Here is a 26,795-nt window from a genome sequence, read left to right as displayed (position 1 = left end):
AATGGAAGTTCCACCTCTTCCCTTAATCAACCTCTCCTAGGAGATGAAAGGCCTCAATTTAGGGTCACCTTTTGGTTCTATGGATCTTTAGTTGTGACAGCTCTTTTAGCAATAACTTATAGTGTTCTTTGCATATTAGCCTTCAGTCAGGGTGTTCAATCAAGATGGGAAATGGCAGAGGCTTTTTCCAGACTAATTCATGCTGTAACATATCATGCCATTTTTGTTCTAATTGTACATCAGAAGAGATTTGCTGCTGTTTCGCATCCCATAACACTTCGAGTCTACTGGGCGATGAGCTATGTTATCGTGCTACTCTTTGCGATTACTGCAATTATTCATCTATTCTTTACTGGATACATTGTGGATTTGAGTATGAGAATGGATGATATAGTTGTCTTGGTTAGCCTTCCCTTGTATGTCTATCTTCTCATTGTTGCCATAAGAGGATCAACAGGAATTTGTAGTACTGGCCAACATGAAGTTGCTGGAAACTCTAGGCTAGATACGGATGAGCTGATTCTGATGGATCCTAATGTGAGTGGATATGGCACAGCTTCACTATTCTCCAGAGCAGTTTGGAATTGGATGAATCCATTGCTTAGTAAAGGATACCAATCCCCTTTAAAGTCGGATGAAGTGCCTTCGCTCCCGCCTGATTTTCGAGCTGAAAGAATGGCGGAGTTTTTTGAAAAGAATTGGCCTAAGTCAGGTGAAAATGTGAAGTATCCTGTACTAATGACACTAATCCAATGTTTCTGGAAAGACGTAGTTATAATTAGTTCCCTTGCAATAGTGCAGTTGTCTGTTATGTATGTCGGTCCAGTTCTAATCCAAAGTTTCATCAGTTTTGCTTCTGGGGATAGAACAAACCCCTATGAGGGCTATTATCTAGTCTTGATTCTGTTTGTTTCAAAAGAAACCGAAGCTCTTAGTTCACATCACTTTAATTTCCAATCTGGGATACTCGGTATGAAGATTCGGTCATCCCTTATCACTACTTTGTACAAGAAAGGGCTCAGATTAACTTGTTCCTCCAGACAGACTCATGGTGTAGGACAAATAGTGAATTACATGGCTGTTGATTCCCAACAGCTTTCTGACATGATGCTACAGCTGCATTCATTATGGATGATGCCATTACAAGTTGGAGCTTCATTACTCCTCTTGTACTATTACATGGGTGTTTCTGTGTTGGCTGCATTTGTTTTAATCATTGGAGTTGTGATACTTACAGTGTCAATGACACGGAAGAACAATCAGTTCCAATTCCAATTGATGATGAAGCGTGATTTAAGGATGAAGGCTATAAATGAACTGTTAGGCAACATGCGTGTCATCAAGTTTCAGGCATGGGAAGAACACTTCAAAGAAAAAATTCAATCCTTACGTAATGAGGAATTCAGCTGGCTTAGCAAGTTCATGCACGTGCTTTCTTGGAACTTGTCAGTCCTGTTGAGTTTGCCACCGGTCTTAGCAGCTCTTACATTTGGAGCTGCAATCATTTGCAAAGTCCCTCTAGATGCTGGCACAGTATTCACAGCAACAACAGTTCTCAGAATTATACGGGATCCTATAAGAAACTTCCCGCAGTCCCTTATGTCACTTTCACAAGCCATGGTATCACTAGGTAGGTTAGACGGATATCTGACAAGCAGTGAATTGGATCATACAGTTGGCGAAAGAGAAGAAGGTTATAGTGGTAGGATTGCTGTGGAGGTTAAAGATGGGATTTTTTCATGGGAGGATGATGGTGATCAAATTGTTCTGAAAGACATAAATATTGAAATTCGAAAGGGGGAACTTGCTGCAATTGTTGGAATGGTTGGGTCAGGGAAGTCTACTTTACTAGCTTCAATTCTTGGTGAACTTCATAAGTTATCGGGAGAGGTATAATTGCTTTTTCTCTTCAGTTTTGTTTAATACATCAATTTCTTCACTGTAAACTTTCTTTATATGTCTCCATCTATTCAAAGAATTCCCAGCTCTGAATTGTTACTTCTAGACTATTGCAGTTTCTTACACTTGTCCTTCCATTACAGGTCAGAGTCTGTGGAAGTACTGCTTATGTTGCCCAAACCTCATGGATACAGAACGCTAGTATCCAAGAAAACATCTTGTTTGGTTCACCAATGAACAGTAAAAGATACAAAGATGTACTACAGGTTTGTTCCTTGGAGAAAGACTTGAAAATTCTGGAACATGGAGACCAAACTGAGATAGGAGAACGAGGAATCAACCTCAGCGGAGGTCAGAAGCAGAGGATACAACTTGCAAGAGCAGTATATCAGGACTGCGACATCTATCTTCTTGATGATATATTTAGCGCTGTTGATGCTCAAACTGGATCAGAAATATTTAAGGTCACTCTGTGTGATATATCACTTCTTCTAAGAAACTCTATTATGTTTTTCTTTCCTCGTTTCCTTTATCCTCTTTCATTTTGGCTACAAGAATCTTCTCGTGCTACAGTTTGAGGAGGGTATAGTCATTTATCCGAGAAAAAAATAGGAAAATAGTTGTAGCAGCAAGAAGTTGTTTCTCTTACATTATTACTCCAGTAAAATATTTGAATAAGGAAAAGTATGGTACCATAACTGATATAAGTCTTTGCAGGAATGTGTAAGGGGTGCTTTGAAGGATAAGACCGTGGTTCTTGTCACTCACCAAGTTGACTTCCTGCACAATGCAGATCATATATTGGTAAGCACCACATCTACTTACTTTGTGTAGCAACTCGATCAAGTATATCGAAGGCTTTAGTATTCCCTGTATATAGTAAGAGAATGAAGAACAAATTAGTGAATCATTTGAAAATCTTCCCAATTATTTGTAATTACCTTGAGGACAAATTATTGTTACAATCAAAAGATTTCTATATTTCATAATGCAGATCTTATATTGGTAAGCACCACATTGACTTACCTAGCAATTTGATCGAGTATATCGATGACATCAGACGTGCATCTCTAAATATTTATACTATGTAAGAATATATTAAAGCAGTTTATCGAAGACAAACTTATTATTACTACAAATGAATGATTTCTACTATTCATATGCATCTTTTACGAACGCACAAAAAAAAAAAGAGATAAATATAACATTTCTATTTTTATGAAAAAGAAGTTACGTAAAGAATTCAGAAATGTCACTGAAAAGTTCCAACCCCATTAATTGCTATATTGACAGGTCATGAGAGATGGTAAGATTGTGCAGTCTGGGAAATATGAAGAGCTTCTAGAATTGGGATCAGATTTTGGTGATCTTGTTGCTGCACATGGGAACTCCATGGAGCTTGTGGAAAATAGTACTGGTGCTTCTGGTGAGAATCTCCCACAAACACCTCATCAACTAACCCCAAAGTCGCCCCAGAAATCTCAAGACGAAGCCAATGGTGAAAGCAGTTCTATAGACCAACAACCAAAGGGTAGTTCCAAGCTTATCGATGATGAGGAAAGAGAGACTGGTCATATAAATTTTGATGTCTACAAGCAGTACTGCACTGAGGCTTTTGGATGGTGGGGAGTAGCAGCTGTAGTAATCATTTCTATAATTTGGCAAGGGTCCACTATGTTGAGTGACTATTGGCTCGCATATGAGACTTCAACGGACCATATATTCAATCCTTCTCTGTTTATAGATGTTTACTCATCCATAGCTGGCATTTGTTGCATTTTTGTAGTTGCCAGATCTTTTCTTGTCACATTTTTGGGTCTCAAAACAGCTCAACGTTTCTTCGATCAAATTCTTGATAGCATACTGCACGCTCCAATGTCTTTCTTTGACACTACTCCGTCAGGAAGAATATTAAGTCGAGTGAGTGCTGCTCCAAATTCTGATTTATGATATTGTAGTATCTTCCTTCACTGATCTAATGGATGATTTTGGCTTTCAGGCATCAACTGATCAGTCATATGTTGATTTTATGATTCCACAGTTTCTAAGTATAGCGCTTATGATGTACTTTACAGTAGCTGGCATGCTGTTCATAACATGCCAGAGTGCTTGGCCAACTATCTTCCTCATAATCCCCCTAGTTTGGCTTAACATCTGGTACCGGGTAAGAGAACTTCTGACTGTATTTGTCTCTATTACTGTTCGATCATTCCATCTTCCTCAACCTCTGCAGTGAGAGTTCGTCTGATCTCTATTTTTTCAGTTCTTCACCGTTCATTTTATACTTAGCAAAATTTTTGCAGAGTTTGCAGTGATTGTCTTAGCTAGTTTCTTTTAACTGCAACCAGGATATGTCGCATCACCGATAGGGCTATAGCATTATATGTTTATGCTAGATATAGTTGGAAAATCTATGATGTACCTGAATGCCTAGCAGACATCAAATTCTGATTTCCCGGTGGTGTAACACATAAAACATTTTTGTGAAATCAAATAGTTCTTCATTTAAACAATTACAAAGTCATACAGATCTAATTGCAGGTGAGGCAGTTGTTTCCTGCTATTGCATACGTATTAACTTTCCTTTCCCTTTTTTCATCTGGCATACAGAGATACTACATTGCATCCTCTCGCGAATTAACCAGACTTGGTTCAATCACCAAAGCTCCAATCCTCCATCATTTCTCTGAAACCATATCAGGCATCATGACTGTACGCTGCTTCAGGAAGGAAGATAAGTTCTTTCAAGGAAATGTTGAGAGAGTCAATGCTAATCTGCGGATGGATTTCCACAGCAATGCATCAAATGAATGGCTAGGTCTTCGCCTAGAGTTTATTGGTAGTATTTTGATCTGCATTGCCACCATTTTCATGGTCTTGCTGCCAAGCTTTGTTATCCCACCAGGTGAAATTCTTATTTCAAGGTGACATATGGTTATCCTGTATAGTTTTTGTTTTCTTTCATTAATGATGAAATAATATGGGCAGAGTTTTAACTTGTAAACGTTATGTTAATCTGTCCATGTTGTGCTGGTAATGACATGAACCTGTTTCAGCAAGGAAATTACAGTTTGACTAAAAGTTTAAGATAAACTGTGGAGAATTTATAGTGCTTTGACCTAAATTTCATTGTTGCTAATTGATTAGTTCATTTGATCTGTAATTAGAGTACGTTGGCTTGGCACTGTCCTATGCACTGCCTCTAAATGGTGTGCTCTTTTGGATGGTATCCATGAGCTGTATGGTTGAGAACAGAATGGTTTCAGTTGAAAGGATAAAGCAGTTCATAAGAATACCATCAGAAGCTTCGTGGAGGATAGTAAATTGTCTTCCATCTTCAGATTGGCCCTATCGTGGTGACATTGAGATCAAGAACTTGAAGGTAATACTAGAATAACCATCTAATTTTATGAGTTCATTTATCACTTTTCTAGCTTCTTTGTCTTGTCACAAAATAGAATCTTTTTAGATTGCATATAACCTTAATTAGTTTATACGACATTATTGCGGACAATTTATCACCTTCATGGCGTCTCTCCAGTATCTAAATGCTTTCAAAACAAAATAACACGAGTATCTTTGTGCAGGTTCGATACAGGTCTAATACACCGCTCGTTCTGAAAGGTATCTCTCTTAGAATCAATGGAAGAGAAAAAATTGGTATTGTTGGCCGAACTGGAAGTGGGAAGTCCACTCTGATACAAGTTTTCTTTAGGCTGGTGGAACCTTCAGCTGGAACTATCATAATTGATGGTGTTGACATTTGCAAGCTAGGACTTCATGATCTTAGATCACGCTTCGGTATCATTCCTCAGGAACCAGTTTTATTTCAAGGGACAGTTAGAAGCAATATTGATCCGCTAGAACAGTATTCAGATGACGAAATCTGGAAGGTACTTGGATACCATTTCCATATAATCATATCATCTCATCTAGAAATTTAAGTTATATGCAATCTCATAAGGCTCTTCTTTAACTTTCTTTTGTATCCGTAGAGTCTTGAACGGTGCCAATTAAAAGATGTGGTAGCAGCAAAGCCTGAGAAACTTGATGCCACAGTGGTAGAAAGTGGAGACAACTGGAGTGTTGGACAAAGGCAGCTCCTTTGCTTAGGGAGAGTGATGCTCAAGAATAGTAAGATTCTGTTCATGGATGAGGCAACAGCTTCTGTTGATTCTCAAACCGATGCAGTCATCCAGGGGATTATCCGCGAGGACTTTGCAGCCTGCACTATTATCACCATTGCTCACCGAATACCAACCGTGATAGACTGTGACCGCGTTCTCGTTATAGATGACGGTAAGTTTTTAAAGGACTGAATATAGTTTAATGAATAGATTATTGATTGATTGATTTGACACTGCTACACAACCTATCAGATTTCACAGTCACAAGCAGAGTGATCTTGCCATTTTCAAGATTTTGATGATGTTGTGGTTTTGACAGGATGGGCAAAGGAGTTTGAGAGACCAGCTAACTTGCTTGAAAGGCCATCATTGTTTGCATCATTAGTTCAAGAGTATTCCAACAGATCAACTGGTTTATGAGCAGAGTACCTAAGTTTGGAAATCAGCAAAATGTGACCTGATTTTTCCTTTGTCTTTCTCTTTGTCCAAATCCCCTTGTCGGAATTGCTGTTGTCATTTCCAAATTTTGTAGTCAAATTGCTTTTAGATGAATATTCATGTAACATGATATTTATCTCAACAAATGTGTGATTTGATACTTCCTACATCCCAATAAGAATGACACTGCTACTACTTCAAAGCGAAAGCGACTGCAACAACAACTACGCCTCAATCCCAAACAAGTTGGGAGGCTATCATTTCAAAAAATCTTGACATTTTTTAACTATAATATTTACTGTTTAATGTACTTTTTGATGCAGTATAAACATGTAAATCTTATTCTTAAAAGTCCAATAAATTGATGTGTGATGCACTTTGAACACCACCATTCCTTTAGTCCGAGATAGAACTCTTTCTAAATTTCAGATTGATTGTATTTCACGAAAGGAAAGAAACACACCTTAAGTCCAATGCTCCTAATGTGTACCTTAATAGAAATGATTCTTAACGTATACAAAAAATTGAAAGGTTTTGATCATGAACATGAATGTGAAAAGTTCAGTTACGCTAACCTGACATGGCTTTGGTAGCCTTTGAACCTTTCTCTGCAGTAACTAGAATTGCAGGAGATCCTACAATGCAGCCATATATTCAAAGCCTCGAACTATACTTGGTGTTTTATTTAGATTTCATTAAACTATACTTGGTCCTAATAATCTCTGTACTTGGTTTTTCTATAGTTGTTAACTCCTCAAACAATAATTGCCCATAATTTCCCCTGTACTTGGTTTTCTATAATCTTTATCCCCTCATAAAGAAAATGGAAAAAGAAGGGAAAATTAGTAATTGTGTTTTAACGGAGGAATAGAGAAGATATATAGAAGGAGATAAGGAAATAATCGTTGGAATGACTAAATATAAAAGTAAATGGTAATATAGTATGTTAGATTTTCTTTTACACAACAGATTGGTATGTTGTGGTTATTATTTTACACTCTCACGCGTCAAAGCATTTAATATAACTTTGGATGATAGAAAAGCCAAATGCGGAGGTAAATAGGACCAAATACTATTGAGGGGGTAACAATTATTAAAAAAAAAAAAAAAAAGTCAAATACAGGAGGTAATTAGGATCAAGTAAAGTTAAAGGCTTTTTGTATAAAGGCTTTTTGTATAAAACATGCCAAGTTTAGGGGGTCTTAGGTATACTCAGAGGCGGACCCACATGGAAGGATGGGAGTGCACGTGCACTCGTTAGCTTCGAAAAAAATTATATATATATATGTGTATATACCTTGAGAAATTAGTATATATTTAATTGTGAATTCTATCAAACATAAGTGTCTTTGGAGCACGTTGGTTGCAACTGCGGCTTCCCTTACATGTCACCCAGGATCGAACTCGAATGTCACTTTTAATTATTTTTTTGAGTCTATTTTTAGGAAAACAATAAGCATTAAATGAACTAGCCCAGATTCGAACCTGCACGGTTAACACATATTGCACAGCCTTAGCCATTGCTCTTTCATTTGCTTCACTATGTAAAATTTTATTTATTACTAAAAAATCATATTTGACCTATATACTTGTTTTTTGCTACTGCTATGCTATTAGTGACCGGTCTGACACGGTATTATCCCTCAATCGTCATTAAAAAATTTGTTGGCGTTTATGTTAAGTTAATGGTGCCCCCTCTGTCTTAAAATTCTGGGTCCGCCTCTGGGTATATTGCCTTAGTTTTAAGGTTTAGGACCAATGGTGCCCCCGCTGTCTTAAAATTTTGGGTCCGTCTCTGGTATACTGCCTTAGTTTTAAGGTTTAGGACCAAACCTATCAACTTTTTCTATACATTAAAGACCAAAATAGTTGAAACCCTATACATTAAGACTATTTTGATCATTTTCTCTGCATTTTGTATCCACTGTTGAAATTAAATTCAGGGATTTGAAATTATTTAAGAAAAGAGATTGAATTGAAAGCTTGGTAAGGTGTATGGGATAGTAGGAGATACTAATGGAGTTAATAACAAATAGAAACCAAAAGTAATACTTTGAGTTCCTTGATAATGCTTTAGTGTTAGGAAATGCTTCTACATATTGTGAGTAGTTGCACCAGTGTCATGTGTCTGTCAAAGCCAAATTTAACGATAACTTATTTTTTTCCTTCTTTATTTATGGTTTCGATCTAATTGATATTTTAAACAACGACTTCCTCTTTTAACTTAAAAAAAAAAAAAAAGATCAAGTGTGAAGCTAATTGTCAAGTAAATATAATACTTTTCTTATCAAAGAAAAAACCCTACCCCAAATTGAGTCTTCCTACTAATTAGAACAAAACAACTAGTTGCTCTATTATATTCTTTAAGCAGTCAGATACAAGTTACCTCGATAATTTTAAATTTAATTTGCATCATCAGTATACTTTGACACGTAAACTAGAGAGCAAAACTCCGCCATTTCCCTCGAATCTTGTATAAAGGGGTTTGAGGTGTGTGCGTGTTTGTTGTGGTGGGGGGGGGGGGGAGGTGAAGGAGCATAAAATCCTTGATCATCAGGGAGGGATTTGAACTTTTTATTGGTTCAAAATTCTAGAATAACAATCTCAAATTGCATTCTTAACACAAATACAGGATTTCGGTCGAAGTTACTGAGCTTTAACGAACCAATAACTTACCTTTTGCATCCACTCTGCAAGTGTAACGTTCTTGTAATTTGTATTTTTTTTCTTGTTAGTTTCTTTACACCACTGTTCATTACAATCTCACAAGTTCTGCAACTTACTTTCTTAGATCAGTTCTTATTACTAAGATTTTAACAGCCTTCGTCCTGTATTTTGCTGCCTTACATCATAATTTACTACAGGGTATATGTTTGCGCTCCTTGTTATTCCTGAAATTTTTACATGTTATCTTACTTTTTTCTCTCATTTACCAAGTCACACCGTATTAAATTGAGTTTAATTGATATGCATTTTTAGTGTAAAACAAATTTTATACATTAGATTATTGTTTTAATTGTTGAAGCAGGTAATATATCTTATTTTTCAAATTTCAAGTCACACTTTAAGATAGCTTACTTGTAGATATCTTTTAGATAACTTAATGATGTTTACTAAGGAGCCGTTTGGACCACGGTTTGAAATCATGTTTGGACATGCAATTTGGATATCTTAAGTTGTATCTTCTCTTATAAACATAAAAACCCCACAACTTGTGAAAACTATCAAAACATTCTCAATTCTTATATAATTTTACCAAATGAGCAAGTCATAGTTCATAACAAAATTAATACCCTAATAAAAGGCCTTTCTGAAAAATACAACATCAATTGATCAAACTTTAGTTCAATAAAAACGAAAATTTAACATGAATAGTAACGAGGTTGGTAAACATAAATAAAGGTAGACATAAAATAAAGGTTGGTAGACATAAATAAAGGTTGGTGGATGTTAATGAGGTTGGTAAATGGTTGGTAGGAGTAATTGTTAAAAATATATACCAACTTATGGGTCTCTTTTTACAAAATATAAACTTATGGGTCAAATTTTATATTTAAAATTTTTGAAACCATGGTTTGAAACCCCAAATCATGCCTTTTTGGATGATTTCGGGTTTCAAACCATGGTTTGAAACCATGATATGAAATGCAAGTCCAAACGCTAGTTTCATCTCATGATTTCAAACCATGGTTTCAAACCGCATGTCCAAGCGCCCACTAAAAACTCTATGGAAAAGGGTCAAATATACCCCTCTACTTTAGTTTATTGGTTAAATATACCCTCCGTTAGCCAAAGTAGTCGAATATCCTCTCATAAACAAAGACACAAATATGCTTTTTGAATGGATGGAAAATCTCAAATCAGCCCAAATTACCCATTTAACAAAAATTATCCATGCCCCATCACCTAGACCCGACCCGACCCACAAAATAATAATAATAACAACAACAACAACAACAATAATAATAATAATAATAATAATAATAATAATAATAATAAACATTTGAAGCAAAAATAAGAAAATAAAATATCAAATACTTTTGAAAATATTTTAATTACAAAATCTTGTACTAATATATGTTGTTATAATATTTTTGAGATCACCATTTCTTTTTATCTCTCATTTGCAAAACCCATTTTGAGAACCCAATAATATGAATCAATTCAGATTTGGTATTATAATTATTCATTTTTCAAGTTATCTTTTTCATCATATTTTTTGGGTGTCTGCTATTTTTTTGTCCCAATTAACCAATTTTTTCAAATCATAATGTTGTTACAGAAATTATCCAAATGGTGAGATTAGAAAGAAAATGGGGTTTGTGATGACAAGATTTAATATCTACAGTGGGAGTTATTGCATCCTTTGGTGCTGGAATATGCTGTAACAAAGGACCATCCACTAACCAAAATAGGTCGCGTAGAGGGGTATATTAGGGTGGGGGAAAATAATTTTGTGGATCGGATCGGATCTAAGTGATGGGCATGGATAATTTTTGTTAAATGGGTAATTTGGGATGATTTGGAATTTTCCATCCATTCAGGAGTATATTTGTGGACTTTGGCTAACAGAGGGGTATATTCGACTACTTTGACTAACGGAAGATATATTTGACCAATAAACTAAAGTAGAGGAGGTATCTTTGACCCTTTTCCCGAAACTCTATTAAGTTACATATCCACAACGTTACCGAATGAAGTAAAACTCCTTGTGACATTTAAGCCTTCGCTCCTTTATTGGTGTTTGAACTACCAAAATTGTCTTTCCAACTCATTTTAATAAAACAATTAGTTCCCCTAACACATTCTTACTAGTTATGGGATTAAACTGAATTATAATGACAGTTGCAAATTACATATTTTATAGTATCACTATACTTCGACCAATTATAACAAATTACTATAAAAAAGTTAAAAAAATCAGCTCATCAATGCACACCATAAAAAGTTACATACCCGCAAAAATAACGTAATAGTATAGAACTCCTTCAAAACGTAAGCCTTGCATCTCTTACTGGGGCTTGATTAATTAAGAACTTCCACCTGTAAATAACGTTTCAATATTTCAGTCGTCAAGACTGAAAGGTGCAGGATGTTTAACACCATTGAAATTCAAATCTTGTCACCATTTGTCATCTCATACATAGCAGAGATGGAGGACATGGCTCATACTATCACTAGAACACGGGGATAGTTACATAAGGAAAGAGAACAAGGAACGACGTAGCTACAAGTCCATTGTAACTTTAAATTTAGAGAACTAGCAGGACAGAAACAGAAAATAACCATTGTTGACCCACGACTACGCTATATTACAGTAGCCCATCAGTTAAGCGTGACATTACAAAAAGAAACAAAACACAAACATAACAGACGTAATTATAAGTTGTAATCTGTCATAGTTTGCATGTGTCCAGTCTAGACCATGATATAGCATATGCTTTTCCCAAGAACTCCAAAAAAGATCAGCAGATGGTGATGACAACGAGCAAACCATCAACGAGGACTGCAAAGGGAAAAAAGGAGCAATTTAGTCGAATAAGGGGAAAAAGAGCAATTTAGTCAAATTATATAAGGGGAAGCATATTTGCAGAAGGAAATCGGTCAAAAATACAATTCAACAAAGCTTTCACCCTGGTCAGTGGTCACCTACTACTATCGTGACCAGCAACGGTATGCAACTCCCAATCAAATCTAAGGGAACATAAATGGATCAAGAAACTAAATGTCAAGTCAAGGCAATAGCTCAAACACCAAAAGGGTGCTGATATGGCTGCTGCATCATGGTGTTTCCACAATGGTCCTTCAGATCCACAAAAAGGATAGCTGTATGTGTACATGAAGGAACAAATGCATATTGAGTACCAAAATATCAAAAGGACATGGCTTCAATCTACACGGCATAGCTATTTCTATTCAATGTTTCACAAAAGCGGATATCTTCACTAACCTGTCGGACCTAGAGCGTGATCTTGCTGAGCTGTCTGCATTTCTTCCAGGACTCTCAAGTCTGCTTGGGGAAAAGTCCACATCATGAGCAATCTGACTATTATCTCTTGGACTCCTGCTGAACCTACCCTTTTTCTGATTGTGTGGAGAATTTGACCTGGACATTGGTCTCGATTGCCTTGAAGATCTTCCTTTCAGCCTACAATTTCTTCCATCCCTTGGAGAAATAGACCGAGACTTTGACCTGGATCTCCTTGGAGAGTAGTAATCATCATGCTTCTCATGATCCCTGTCCCTGTGAACCATAGTGTAATTAAGCCATTTAATAATAAGTGCGATGTAGTTTTTGCAATAGCTCTCGCTGTTGAAAACAGTACAAACAAGTAAAAAAGACTGGCTCTGGTTCTCAAATGACTGCTATACCGCCAATTCACAATTTCACAAACTACTCGTATAATAAAACTAGCATTTAACAAAATCACGAAAGGTAGATTCCTTCAATATCTGATCTACTAAACCACAACCGTTACCTGTATCCTTATTTCATAGTCTGGGGAAAAACTACAGTTTGATCCAGACACTGTTTAAGCACACTAAATGGTACAGTTCTTCAGCATCTGATCACTTCAAAGCTCTCCTGCCCCAACTTTCAAAATCTTGAGATATCTTTCCTTGGGCATTTTCACCAAATGTCAATCAGTAAAAGCTTCGAAAATCTTTGCCTCATTGAAGATGATTTCTTTTGCCAACTATAAGCGCTAAATTATCTTCCTAACTGGACATCTTGCAACATTAAGAAATTAAACATGAATTTTAAGATAAGCAAATGAAGGTCTTTGTGATTGTAATATGTCCACACCACTTCAATTGGTTCTCCGCGGTACAGTAGAAGGCTCATCCTTAATAGAAAAAATCCACAAAAGGAAAATCACATGAACTTTGACGATGGTGATTTGAAACTTCCGGAGATACATCACATTTCATGAGCAAGTGTCTTTGACTTTATGGTCCCTTTTCTCAATTGTCTTTATTAGTCCAGAATTCTTTAAGTCTCTTTCTCAATTTAGCATCTGCATTAATAAAGCCACCAGCAGATGTCATTCAAAATTCTAAAGGATAGATGAATTATGCCTGCAAGACATTTCACGTAATCTCAAGATAATAGTGTATCTCAAAGGAGTATTTAACAAAATTAGAAAGCCAAAGTCTAAAGAGCCTAACAAGCTTCCAACTCAAGGGACTGAGAAAGCCTCAGCATTCCAGGACACGAGATAGCAGATAAATAACTTGAGAAAAGATCAATTCCTAAAATTCAAGTGGATAGAGTGATGCTACCACCACTTTAGCAGATAAAACTATCCAACTTTACTATCTTAAGTTCCTACCACCTAATAGAAAAAACCAAGCATAAAACAATCAGATACCAACTCAGTAGCTTTTTGGAAATGGTACAAAATTGGGTAAGATCCACCGAAGTGTGTAGCCTTAACCGGATGTGTCTGGTAACAGGTAAAGCCTGAGGGTTGTTCCATCCCTGTCAGTAGAGATACCAACTCAGGAGAGATGCCTTGTATCAATCATCTCTCCTTTATACAAACACCCAACTTAGGAGCTTTTTATGCAAAAAGAAAGTTCAAATGTATAAAAGCAATTACCATTACAAAATAACAGCAAGAAAAAGAGATAAATAGCAACCAATTACAGAGCATCTTAATGATACAAGGCAAACAACTGCAACTTACCAAAAAAAAAAGGTTTGACTAAGGACATGCACTGTAATACTGCACAGAATGCAAGCAGATCAATGCGCAAAGTCTCTCCTTAGTCTTTAGAGCAATATTTATCTCTAAATGTAGGAAAAAAGACTAATTTTGTCTTGATAGTTGAACTTATGCAAGACTAATTTTGTCTTGATAGTTGAACTTATGCACAGTAGGCAACAAAGCTGTTGCTAATACGACTACAGGCTTCACTTTTTTTTTTATTCCAACGGATGTACTTTCTAGATTTTGTACCATTAGAATCAGTAGCAGTCCTTGCTTTTAAGACAAACAAACAATACAAGAACACAAGCAAACTTCTGTTATGAAACACAGACCTTGAGTCACGTCTTCTTGCTGGGGATGCCGAACGCGAGTAAGCTGCCACAGAAAATTCTAACCATTACTCTTAAAAGAAGACAACACAAATACTCTCGACTCTAACAGCACCAAGTGTCGTCTTCCATTTTGTTTCCTTCTTTGTTTTTGGTTTAAGGAGGGGGGCTCAATGCAATATCATATAAAAAAGCATCAGAAGTTAAATGTTATTAAGAACTAAACAATTATTTTAAAGTGAGTTGAAAGCCAACTGACAGTGATATCTGCGACTTGGGAACCTTGGTGGACTGTGTCTCCTGTTGCTGCCTCGAGCGCTAGGTCCACTAGTTAAACAGGAAAAGTAGTAGTCTTAGATTCACTGATGTAGGTGAATAACACTTTAGCTGGAAAAGAGAGTGATAATCAACATGATTGCAACTTGAAGCAAACATATATGTTGCACCTTGTGCGTAAAACCCTGCGCATTTCTTGAGGGGTCTTCCGATTCTCCTCCGCAAAAACAATCCTAATTTCACGTCCACCAATAACTGTACAGTTCAAGTGAGCTTTTGCTTCAGCTGCATCTTCGGCATAACGGAACTTCACAAAGCCAAATCCTCGTGGTTCCCTACATATTATATAAGATTAGAAAATTTTAGGAAAAATAAATAGATATAATATCATAGTGAGCGCAAGTTGCTCGGGCCTAAATTGGACAAAGGAGGGGGCTTACAATACGCTGACTGTTAACGTAAACTTGTCAACTTTATGAAAGTGAGGGAAAGCTGCTTGAGATGTTTTGGCTATATATCATCAGCCAGCAAGTGTGAAACCATGATGGTTTAAGATGTTAAAAGAGAACGATGTAGACCTAAATAACATGAAATGAAATTGTCTCGAAAAGTTTACATTCTAGAGCACACAAAAAGAGAAAATTACAAATAGATGATGCTAACTTGTTGAGGTTAAGGCTTAAACTTGTTAATAAGCTCATTTAGTCAAATATTAGTCTTTTTAGTCGTGGTGGGAGATCAGTATGTAGATAGAAAATGTAAAGAACCTTCAGTTATTCAATATTAGAATGAAACGTCTATACGAAGCGAAAAGGATAGTAGGATAGTTTAAATTCATACTGCCAACACTAACTAGCTTGGTATCGAGGCCTAGTTGTGTTGTTATTGATCACAGTGATATTAACAAATAGCGGGACAAACGGAAACAGACCCATTGATTGCTAAATATAATACAAAATGAGAATCCATATAATCAAGGCAAAGTCATACCCAGTATTGTAATTCTTGGGCAGATAAACATCTTTTAAGGGACCAAAACGTTCAAAGGGGACCCTAATATCTTCCGGCCTGCAGAACAAGTACAAAATGATTAACTTTGTCTACAAATGTAGCAACATCTGCTTAGAGAGAGAGAGAGAGAGAGTGAGAGTGACAGAGCAAGCAGTTTATGAAATAGAAATGAGTACTCTACCCGAACGTCCCAACCTGTAGAAAGATGGGGTGCGTCCTCTTTTATTAACCCACATTAACTGATAAGCAGAAACTACTGTACAAATTATGCAATTTTGTTTCTGTTTTCTTACTATGTTATTTCAAAAGGTTCTATAGACATCTGAAATATAAGTAACTTTATAGGCCATGTGTAGGGGTGGCAAAATGGTTAAAATTTTACGGTTATCCGCCCGACCAAACCCATTTTAAATGGGTTGGATATCTGATCATTTCAAAGTGGGTCAAATATGGATCAACGCATATTATCCATCATAGAATATGGATAACCCATGGGTATCCATCTTGTTATTTTTCATGAGCTTTTGCTTTTTGGGAGTCTTTATTTTTCTTAATTTTTTTAAATTTTTAATTTTTCTAATTTTATCATTTTTTTAAATATTTTTAATTTTTTAATTTTATTTTTGTTATTTTTTTGAGAGTGTAAACTTATTTTGGCTTTTAGCTTGTGTTCTCAACTGACTATCCTTGAAACCATAGATAACATGGATATCCATATTATCCGTCGGATAACCCATTTTTTCATCCTTGTAAAACATGGGCGGGTCGGGTAATTGATCCATTTTGGTTTGACCCATTTTCAACCGACCCATATTCGACACGACCCACCCGTTTGCCACCCCTAGCCATGTGTATCAATGTCTGGAGATAAGATAGCTTATTCCATAACATCACAATTCAACAACTTCTCTGTCCGAGGTAAGACATAATAATGTTCATCTCTAATGAAGAAGACTACCTTAGCTTCTGCCAGTGTTAAGGAGCAAGTGTAGGCGTTAGAGGAATTGGAATGTGTTGGAACATGTAAGAAACTTGTTGCTAGCATAAAATACAGGAAAAAATATAGTAATAAAAAGCTACATAGAACAGAGAACTCGAATAAGCGTTTACATAATCTTCTTTTAGTTGATTGATTGATCAATCAACACTTAATTATCTTTTGCAAATTCAAGTAAAAAAGATGAACTTATACAACTCATCGATCTGGTGTTCGTTAAATACAATCTGAAAACCATGAGAACAAAAAAAATAAAAAGTAATATAAAATCTCCCTAATAAGCGCATTATTAAATTGAGACAAAGGCATGTTAAAAAATAGTACTTCAATGACAAGAGTGATAGAATTGATACCTTGCGCTAAGACAGATGTTACGAACAAGAAGGCCAGTAGGTTGTCCAGGAGAATGACGGTCACGGCGACGGTCACGTGGTGGTTCGTCGTCGTAGCGTTTACGTCTAACGGTGGGGCTGTAACTTCTGCTACGGCTTCGATACCTTCCCATTATCCTCTCTACAACCCTATGGTTGATTTGATTTTTCCTGCAATTTGAAAACCCTATCCCTAATTTTGGAGATACTTACAAATAACTTCTCTGCTCCGATTGGAAGGTGGGTTATTGACGTGGAATGACCCGAAATAATCCTTTTTATCTATGGGCTTCACATATAAAATGATCCCTATTTTTTCATGTAAAGCATTAAGAGGCTCAAGGAAGTTATTTATGTATTAAATTTTGTATAAATAATATTTTCTTCGTTTTAATTGAAGTGTTTTTAGTTGGAGTGGTCAAGAATAAAAAAAGACTTTTGAATGTTATGATCTTAAATTAAAGACGTGTATAATGTATTAAAATGCCTTTGAGTCTTGTGGTTTTAGACTTGACATGTAAGATGTTTGAATTGTCAACTTACTAAATATAGAAAAAGACGATTTGGGACAGACCTAAAGGAAAATAAAGCACTTAAATTGAGACGGTGGGAGTACCATGTTTGGTAAGTAGTTAGGAGGTAAGTGAGACGTTTTATTTAGATTACTTAGGCTAGCATTATTTTTTATCAACTGTATTAAAAATAACATGTATTGTATATTTTGAACAGTACTGAATAGGATGTATAAGTATACGAACAGTATTGGTATTGTTAATGTCATGGTATATTATGTATAAGAATAAAAGGTGTATAAGTAATAGTACTAGTATTAGTTGTACTAGGTTTAAATTTGCAACTAGACATTTGTAACACCTCGTACCTTCTAACTAAGCCTTATTCATGATTCAGAGACTTGGAGACTAAGATGGGGAGTGTTGGGATTGAAAATTTGCCTCAGATCGGTAAATTGACATCTTACGTCATTTGTACGGGTCATACATTCATGTGCGGGCCGTATTTTGAGAACGTACCTCACAAGGGAAGAATTTGAGATTTCTGGAATTTGACATTCCAAGTACGGTCAATTTATACGGACCGTACAAATTTGTACAGGCCGTACTTGTCACCGTACATTATTGTACGGGACATACTTCCAGCTCGTACCTCACTGGGTATAAATCATGGTTATTGGAATTTGACATTCCAAGTACGGCCACATTGCACGGGCCATACATTATTGTATGGGCCTTAAATGGTGTCCATACAAATCCCGATGCAGCAAATAGTATAAATATGCGGGTTCAGTTTTTAATCCCATTTTTCATACTCTCAAGCCCTAGCACGAAAGTTCTCTCCAGTTATCAATCCAATACACCAAGTAAGCCTATTTCAAGCCTTTCAAGTGAATTCTAACATATATCCATGAATGATAAGTAGAAATTCATTGTTCCTAAATCTAGGATTTTCAAGAAAACTCATCACAAGGATTCAAGATTAAAACTTTTGGATTTCTTCTCAAGTTCAGACCTTTTCCACAAGTTTTGGAGCGATTAAGGCATGTAAGGTTTCTATCCACGTGTGGGAACATCATTGTTCTTCCCCACACCACGTTCTTCCATGAAAATATGAAGTTTCACCAAAACTAGGGTTTCTAGTCAAATTCATAATGACCCTAAGTACATGTACCATGATATACCATGTTCGTATTAATAATTCATTATTGTGTTCTTAATATTCCATTTTTGGTTATTGGGAATCCGTCTGTAATCCATGAACACCCATGCTTTGCATTCCATGGGTTCTTAAATACAAGATATGAATTATTATGCTTATTTTCATGAAATTCTACATGCTTTTATGTTTTCATACGAGTTATATTATATATCTATATTCATGTTATATTACACTTATAAATCATGTTTGCAGTCATGTTTATGTAATTCATGGGCTTCTATGCCAATCATATCTATGTTCATGTTTTGGGAGTTGCACGGATTACCGAGAAGGTTTAATACCTGAAACAACGTATGCCAACATAGGATAAGGATCGCTTCACCCAATTAGGACAATTCCTTTATGTTACCTATTGTTGGTTATTGGATCCATTCATGTCATGTTTATGTCTTGTACCCCGGCAAAGTACAAGGTGGCTTAGCTGATCGAGCAGAGGTTGGACGCTATATGCTCACGTGGTGATTACATGTCGATTATACTAAGACTCTCATATATATATATATATATATATATATATATATATATATGCTTACGACTTACGATTCTACTATTTCATGTGTCATGTTTATTTCATTCAGTTGCTTTACATACCAGTACAATTCAAATGCACTGATGTCCCATTTTATTGCCCGAGGGCCTGCATTTCACGATGCATGTATTGATTTACAGGACGGCGAATCTGCTCGTTAAGAATATTCACGTATCAGCTGTTGGTGAGCCCCATTCCTTTCGAGGTGTTATCTTTACTTTATTTTCATGTTAGTTATGCAGTCAACGTATGTCTGGGGCCTTATCCCGGTAAATAGTTTAGCAGTTAGAGGTTTTATAGACTAGCCAGTTATGCCATGTCAGGTGTTCAATTGAGTTAGCCTCGTTGGCTACATTACTATATTTTTGCATTCATGATATAATAGTATTTTCAGACTTATGACTATTGAGCTCCATGTTTCCACAAGTCATGCATGTTTAACTTATATTTCGCATCAGTACATGCCCCATGTTCATCAGCAAGCCATGTGGTTCGCTCGGTCACATGCAGCAAAGCACTGAGTGCGGCGTTACCGCCAGGCTATGGTTCGGGGAGTGACAACGTTATACTGAAAATCTATACCAACACTATTCTACTTAATACACCCTACCAAAAGCCCCTTGAGTAGTTTAATTATTTGTCAAATTGTTCACTTTTAATCGCTCATGTGGTACACGAGATAGTAAGTTAGAAGGTTATCCGACTATGAGTAATTATTTACCGAAGTCATTTTTTTTTTTTAACAACAAGGTCACCCGATTTTGCCTAATCACTTCAAAAGTCACCCTATTAATATTGTTAGATAATTTGTAATATATATGAAGTGGGATTGTCCCACAACAAAAGGCAAAAAGAGTTTGAAGACATTATATATTATAATCTTGATATTTTCAGATTTTATTTAAAATCTAAATTTAAATGGACATGTCTGTTCATGAAAAGTTATGACTATTCATAATAGTCACTTTCTAACTCTATAAATAAGGCATTCCTTCGTGAAGTGACTGAGGAAAATCTGCAGGTATAACACGAGTTTTGTTGTATCCTGAAGGGAATTGCTTGTATTTTCTCGAGTCTCTATACGGGCTATTCTCTTTAAGAAAAGTCGATTCTTCCACGCCTTAAAGTCATTTCTTCTTTGATTATGTTTACTTGTTTTTCTAACAATCTTAAATATAACAAACTAGGGGGAGTTTGTTGAATAGTTTGTTATAAAATGGGAAAGTAGTGAATCCCACATCTATTGCTTTTAGCCATTTCTCGGTCCTTTTAAGTCCCTGTCTACTTATTATATTTGATAAAGAATATTATCATATATGTGATAGTGTGTGCATATATACATGTATCCTACTATCTAATAAAAGGGAATAAGCAGGCAGCAGGTCAACATGCTTGCTTGTCTACCCAGACTTGTCTACCCAGGGGATATTTCGGTTCTTTCAGTCGAAATCGAGCAGTATGATTGGGGCTAAAAGAACTTTGCGGCAGCTTCTATATATATTTTCGACTGCTTTGCCTAAAATGTCCTTTGCTTATGTAATTGAGAGGAACTTTGCGGTAGCTTCTATATATATTTTTGACTGCTTTGCCTAAAATGTCCCTTGCTTATGTAATTGTCTCTCAGCACACGCTTCCCCACACATTCTAGCCATTTCTTGGTCCTTTTAAGTCCCTGTCTACTTATTATATTTGATAAAGAATATTATCATATATGTGATAGTGTGTGCATGTATACATGTATCCTACTATCTAATAAAAGGGAATAAGCAGGCAGCAGGTCAACATGCTTGCTTGTCTACCCAGGGGATATTTCGGTTCTTTCAGTCGAAATCGAGCAGTATGATTGGGGCTAAAAGAACTTTGTGGCACTTCTATATATATTTTTGACTGCTTTGCCTAAAATGTCTTTTGCTTATGTAATTGTCTCTCAGCACACGCTTCCCCACACATTCTATATATATTTTTGACTGCTTTGCCTAAAATGTCCTTTGCTTATGTAATTGTCTCTCAGCACACGCGTCCCCACACAATTTTGTACCCCACGTGGGCCACGTCCCAGCCAAACATGCAATTCTTTTCTCTTACTGTTGCACAATGAATAATCCTTAGCTTTTAGTACATTTGGTTTTGTAATAACTTATCTTATGGGACTTTTAATTTTTAGCCGTAATATTAATTAAATTTTTTCTTCCAATAGAGTTTTTTTCCAAAAGAACCACAAGTGACATTAATAGTTACCATACATATTACAGGGAAATTCAGTTGGACATAATCAAATTAATTTATAGTTAAGTGTTTTGCAATATAAATAATCCGACAATATTAGAAATATTTATACAATACACCCTCAATTCCATATTAAGTGGTGTTTTTACAAGTACTCCCTTTGTTCACTTTTTATTTACTTTTGACTTTGCACACCTCTTAAGAAATAATAAATGAAGTGCATAATTTACTATTCTACCCATATTAATTGGTGTATATTTTTATTGGATTTGAAAAATGATTTGAAGTGAGTAATTAATACTATAGGTATTTGGAAAAAAAGATATTTTTTTTGTCTTGATATGCTAAAAATGACAAGTAAAATTGAAAATCTATTTTTAGAATACTGAACAAGTAAAAGTAAACGGAGAAAATATCATACAACGCTAACACACAACACTTGGCATTTCTTCCATTAAGTCATGATATTTTATATTTCCTAGCACTTCAACATTTTTGTGCTTTGCAGTTTTTTATACTATTCAAAGCACCATTCACTTTTTACACTATAGAATTTCTTAATGCTCTTATGTCTTGCTACTGAATTATTTTGAAAAAGTTTGTGTTAAATTTTAGCTTCAAGGGAATAATTTAAAAAATTTACAAGAAAAATATACATAGAAATATAGAATGCAACATTGGGCTCGTGCTATGCACGGGCAACTGCACACTAGTATATATATATATATATATACACACTTGGACTTGGACTTGGGCCGGGCTGAATATATATTAATTATTTTATTTTATTTTATTTCTGTAACAGAAAATCAGTTTATTTGAGTTTAAGTTTTAAATTTAAATTCAAAATAAAAGGACACATCTGTTTGTGAAATAAAATGACTTTTCGGAAAAGGCCTAAATTTTGCCCTATAAATTAATGTGAGTTCCCTACATAGTAAAAATTACAAAAATCTACAAGTATTATATTTGTGACTTATTGTATCCCGAAGAAGATTGTCAGTATTTCCCCTAAATCTGTATACATGCAATATCTTCTTTAAAGAAAGTCATTCTCACACCTCAAGCCTTCTTTGTTTTCATTTTATTCTTATAGTTTTCTAACAAATATTTTGTCACGCCCCGAACCATGGCCTGGGCGTAACACGGCACTCGGGCCTTGCTTGCATGTGTCCGAGCGAACCTCATGGCTTGCTTGTCAACATGGGCATCAAAACAATATATCTATATGATGCTATTTAAATAAATCATGAAAATATAATTTGCGGAATAAAGTCTTGAAATTATCTCATAGCATGAAAATTCATGAAACATAATAGTCCGCAAACATGAAAGCATAGCGACTCGTGAACTAATATACGTCTATGAAACCTCTAAAACATGTCGACTACGACTACCGGGACATGGCCACGGACTACCATAATGCATACTAAATATAGACTGTTGAACCCGAGAGGAGTGGGGCTCACTAATAAGCTGATAAGCTCGAAGAGATCCTCGCGCAGTGTATGCTCACGAAAATCGGTATCTGCACCGTGAAGTGCGGAGCCCGAGCAAAAGGGACGTTAGTACATGGTGAATAGTACTAGTATGTAAAACCTCGCCGAAATGAAGAACATGGCACAACATAGGTATAGAACATGGCGAAACTGAATGTAACTTGAACATGAGCATGAAACGTAACATGAGCATGAAACGTGAGTAAAGCCTGAAAACAGTAATTCAATGAAAATACATGTATATAAAACTTCTTGTAACGTGGGGAATGCTATAGTGTAACCGACAACATGATCGATACTTGCGCCACACCAGGAGAACACTCGCACCTTGCCGGGGGATATGAGATTTAAGTAATAATAGCATGTAAGGATCAAAGTTGCATAATGAAGGTGTTGCCTAGCGACAACCCTTATCCTACGGTGGCAACGTAGTTTCGGGCTATTTGAGCCTTCTCGGTTAACTAAGCAATCTAAAACATGAACATGATATAGTTGGCTAAGAAGCCCATGATTTTCGTGAAATAACTTATAAATAACTTGTAATCATGATTTCACGAAATAACTTGTAACATGGTTTCATAAGATAACTTGTTGTAGTCTTGCAAACATGTTCTTGATTCATGAGTAATAACAATAGTTCATAATTATATAAGTAGTTGTCTTGAAAACACGTAAACGTGCTTGCTACATAAAATCATAAACTTTCATATGAACATAATGAGAATGCATGAGGAAGAATTCATGATTCATGGATTAAGCTAGGGTTCCTAATAACCATAATGGAAGATTAGGAATACAATGACGAATATAGATACAAAAATTCATACGCATAGATACGTAACTATGAAATGGGCTACCAATATGTTGGGTTTAATGCCCTATGGTTTGATCTTCATGGATATCGAAACGGAGCATGGGGAAGAACATGAGGTTCCCATGTGGATGGAAGTTCTACATACCTTAATCGCTCCAAAACTTGAATCAAAGATTTTAACTTTGAAGAAGATTTCCAAAATCTTGAATTCTTGAACCTTGAGGTGGGTTTCTTGAAAACCCTAGGTTAGAGAATGATGACTTATTGTTTAGATTACAAGGATATATATTAGAATTGACTTGGAATGATTAGAGTATGCTTACCTTGGTGTTCTTGATGATGGGAGAGAATATAAGGTCGTTCTAGGAGCTTGGGGGTGTGAAGAATGAAGTGAAAAAGCCTTAAAACGAAGTTTTATAATTACTTTCGAACCCATTTTACGCTCCATTTCACGTCCCGTATAATTTGTACGGACCGTATATCACCCCGTAAAACCATTCCAGTGATTTGGACATTCTGGACCAATTATACGGCTGAAATATACGGCCCGTATAATTTGTACGGACAGTATGTTCCACCGTATAATTTTTACGGTTCGTATGTTTCCACCGTAGTGGTGTAACACTTTTTAGTAAAACGGGCATAACTTTTTGTACGGATGTCCGTTTGACCTCCATAATATACCGTTGGAAAGGTATTTCAAAGATCTGACTTTCAGGAGGAAGTTTTCCCAAATTCCAAATTAATAAAGGGGTTATGGTCGTTGGAAGTAAGACCTTCTACAAACTCACTTGCAAACATGCCCCGTAGAGTGGCTTTCAACTTTGCTTTTGCCCAAAGGCTCTTCTCATGTCTTTATTGGGTTTCAAACACCATTTATACACTACTCAAATTGGGTTCATTATACCCCCGTCTTATGAGACAAATCTTAGCCCGAATGCACGAGGTGTTACATATTTGGCCCACAAGATATGATATGACATTTTATTTAATCCACATGGACTTTTTCTTTTCTATTTTTTCTCAATCCACGTGGCAATAAATCACGAAAGACCCCACCCAAACCCATAATCCAAATTGCAGACTTTGAAGACTGAATTATACTAAAGTAGTTCCAATTTTGACTTAGCAGAAGCACTGATAGAGCCATAATTTTCACTAAGGGGTTCAAAATATGAAGAAGTTAACACACGCAGAAGCCAAAAGGGCTTCAACATATACTATATATGCATACAAAAATGTTAACCATGTATAAGCAGTGTATTTTCAACTGAAGAGAGGTTCATATGAACCCCCTTAGTAGGCGTTTGGCCAACCCATGGTTTCAAACCATCGTTTGGACATACGTTTGGAATCATGGTTCGAAACCATGGTTTCAACTTTTTAAAATATAAAATTTAACCCATAAATTTATATTTTGTAAAAAAAGACCCATAAGTTGATAGATATTTTTAACAATTACCCCCATCAATCATTTACTAATCTCATTAACTTCCACCAACCTTTAATTTATGTGGGAAGATTATATTAAAGAGTAGTTACATTACTATTCATGTTAAATTTTCGTTTTTATTGAACTAAAGTTTGATTAATTGATGTTGCATTTTTTAGAAAGGCCTTCTAGTAGTGTACTAATTTTGTTATAAACTATGATTTGCTCATTTGGTAAGATTATATAAGAATTGAGAATGTTTTGATAGTTTTCACAATTTGTGGGGTTTTTATGTCTATTAAAAAAAAAATACAACTTAAAATGTTCAAATTGTATGTCCAAACATGGTTTGAAACCATGGTTTGGGCCTTAGTCCTACCTGGCTCTTCCCCCGAGCAGAAGGTAAAATCTAAATCTAATCTGTATCTTTTAAAAAAAAGATTTATTATGTTTGGTTAATTATCATTTTGCTGTGAGTTTAATTCAACTAGCTTTGCTTTCTTCTTGGGCTTGAAGCACCTGAATAAAAAGAAAGTTTCTTTTTGTAATTTCTTATTTTCCGTCACAGTCCCATGTTTCGTGATTCAAGATTGTATTTTTTTCTTTGAAAAAATTGTATTGAATATTTATAACAGATTCTTAATTGTTTTGATTATAACATTGTAACTGCATTTTGTATCCCATTTAAAAATGTATTTGGGCTTCACAAGTTGAGTTTTTTTTTCTTTTTTTTTCTTTTTTCTTAAACAGTTGAAAAGGTTGTATTCCGGCCCCAGCTTTACAGGTAACTAAGCAAATTTGGTTTGGAAAAAGGTTGTGTTACCAGTAGGATGAAGGTCCAAAGATGAGCTGTAAATTGTCAAGGCAGTTTGAACCCCAGCTAGTGTTGAAATTGAGAGCCGTAAAGAGTTCGGAGAAAAGCTACAAACCAGTCTTACTTTCTTATGTGTTTGGTCCTGTTCGAGCTAATTAAGAATGTGTATAGTTTATACTAATGATATGTCAATTTGGGTTATAGATTTGAGTCGTGTCGGGTCGGGTCATGATTTATTGTCATGTGGATTGAGGTAAAAAAAGGTTTATGTGTACTAAATAAAATGTTTGTGTCATATTTTGGTGGCAAAATATTAATAGAGTGACTTTCTAAGTAATATAGTCAAAGTTGGGTGACCTTATTGTTAAAAAAATATGAATTTGGTAGATAATTACTCATAGTTGGATGACCTTATGAGTTACTGGCCACATAAAATATTTTCTCACAAATTTCAGACCTCTATTTTTGTAATTCCAGATCATCTTTCTCTTTTGGAACTACCATAGTTATTAGTCTCTTGCTACAAGCAAGTAGTTTCTTTTGAATTTGTAGTACTCCATGTCACAATCAGCAAGTTCTTTTCT

The 26,795-nt window shown here is 35.6% G+C and overlaps 2 protein-coding genes across 2 annotated transcripts; one reads left to right on the top strand and one right to left on the bottom strand.

Moving 5' to 3' along the window:
• On the top strand, window positions 1-6,672 carry LOC132061936 (ABC transporter C family member 4-like; the record flags this gene model as incomplete). The annotated part of the gene is made up of 10 exons (XM_059454610.1): window positions 1-1,890; window positions 2,043-2,363; window positions 2,617-2,703; window positions 3,193-3,819; window positions 3,899-4,063; window positions 4,510-4,804; window positions 5,067-5,281; window positions 5,487-5,792; window positions 5,895-6,198; window positions 6,346-6,672. Coding segments are annotated over 10 exons (4,311 nt in total), but the record flags the coding sequence as incomplete, so codon positions are not given.
• A 5,016-nt stretch (window positions 6,673-11,688) lies between these two features.
• LOC132063434 (serine/arginine-rich SC35-like splicing factor SCL28) lies at window positions 11,689-17,372 on the bottom strand. Its single transcript, XM_059455965.1, has 7 exons — window positions 17,146-17,372; window positions 15,775-15,852; window positions 14,955-15,119; window positions 14,768-14,835; window positions 14,512-14,554; window positions 12,415-12,708; window positions 11,689-11,970 (listed from the first exon to the last, which is right to left on the bottom strand). Exons 1-7 carry the CDS (start codon window positions 17,295-17,297, stop codon window positions 11,961-11,963), a joined length of 810 nt encoding a protein of 269 aa, XP_059311948.1. The 5' UTR covers window positions 17,298-17,372; the 3' UTR covers window positions 11,689-11,960.
• Between the last annotated feature and the right edge of the window lie 9,423 nt (window positions 17,373-26,795).

This window comes from Lycium ferocissimum, chromosome 7 (assembly GCF_029784015.1).
Source record: "Lycium ferocissimum isolate CSIRO_LF1 chromosome 7, AGI_CSIRO_Lferr_CH_V1, whole genome shotgun sequence".
NCBI lineage: Eukaryota > Viridiplantae > Streptophyta > Magnoliopsida > Solanales > Solanaceae > Lycium > Lycium ferocissimum.
This window is presented reverse-complemented; position numbering and strand designations above follow the sequence as displayed.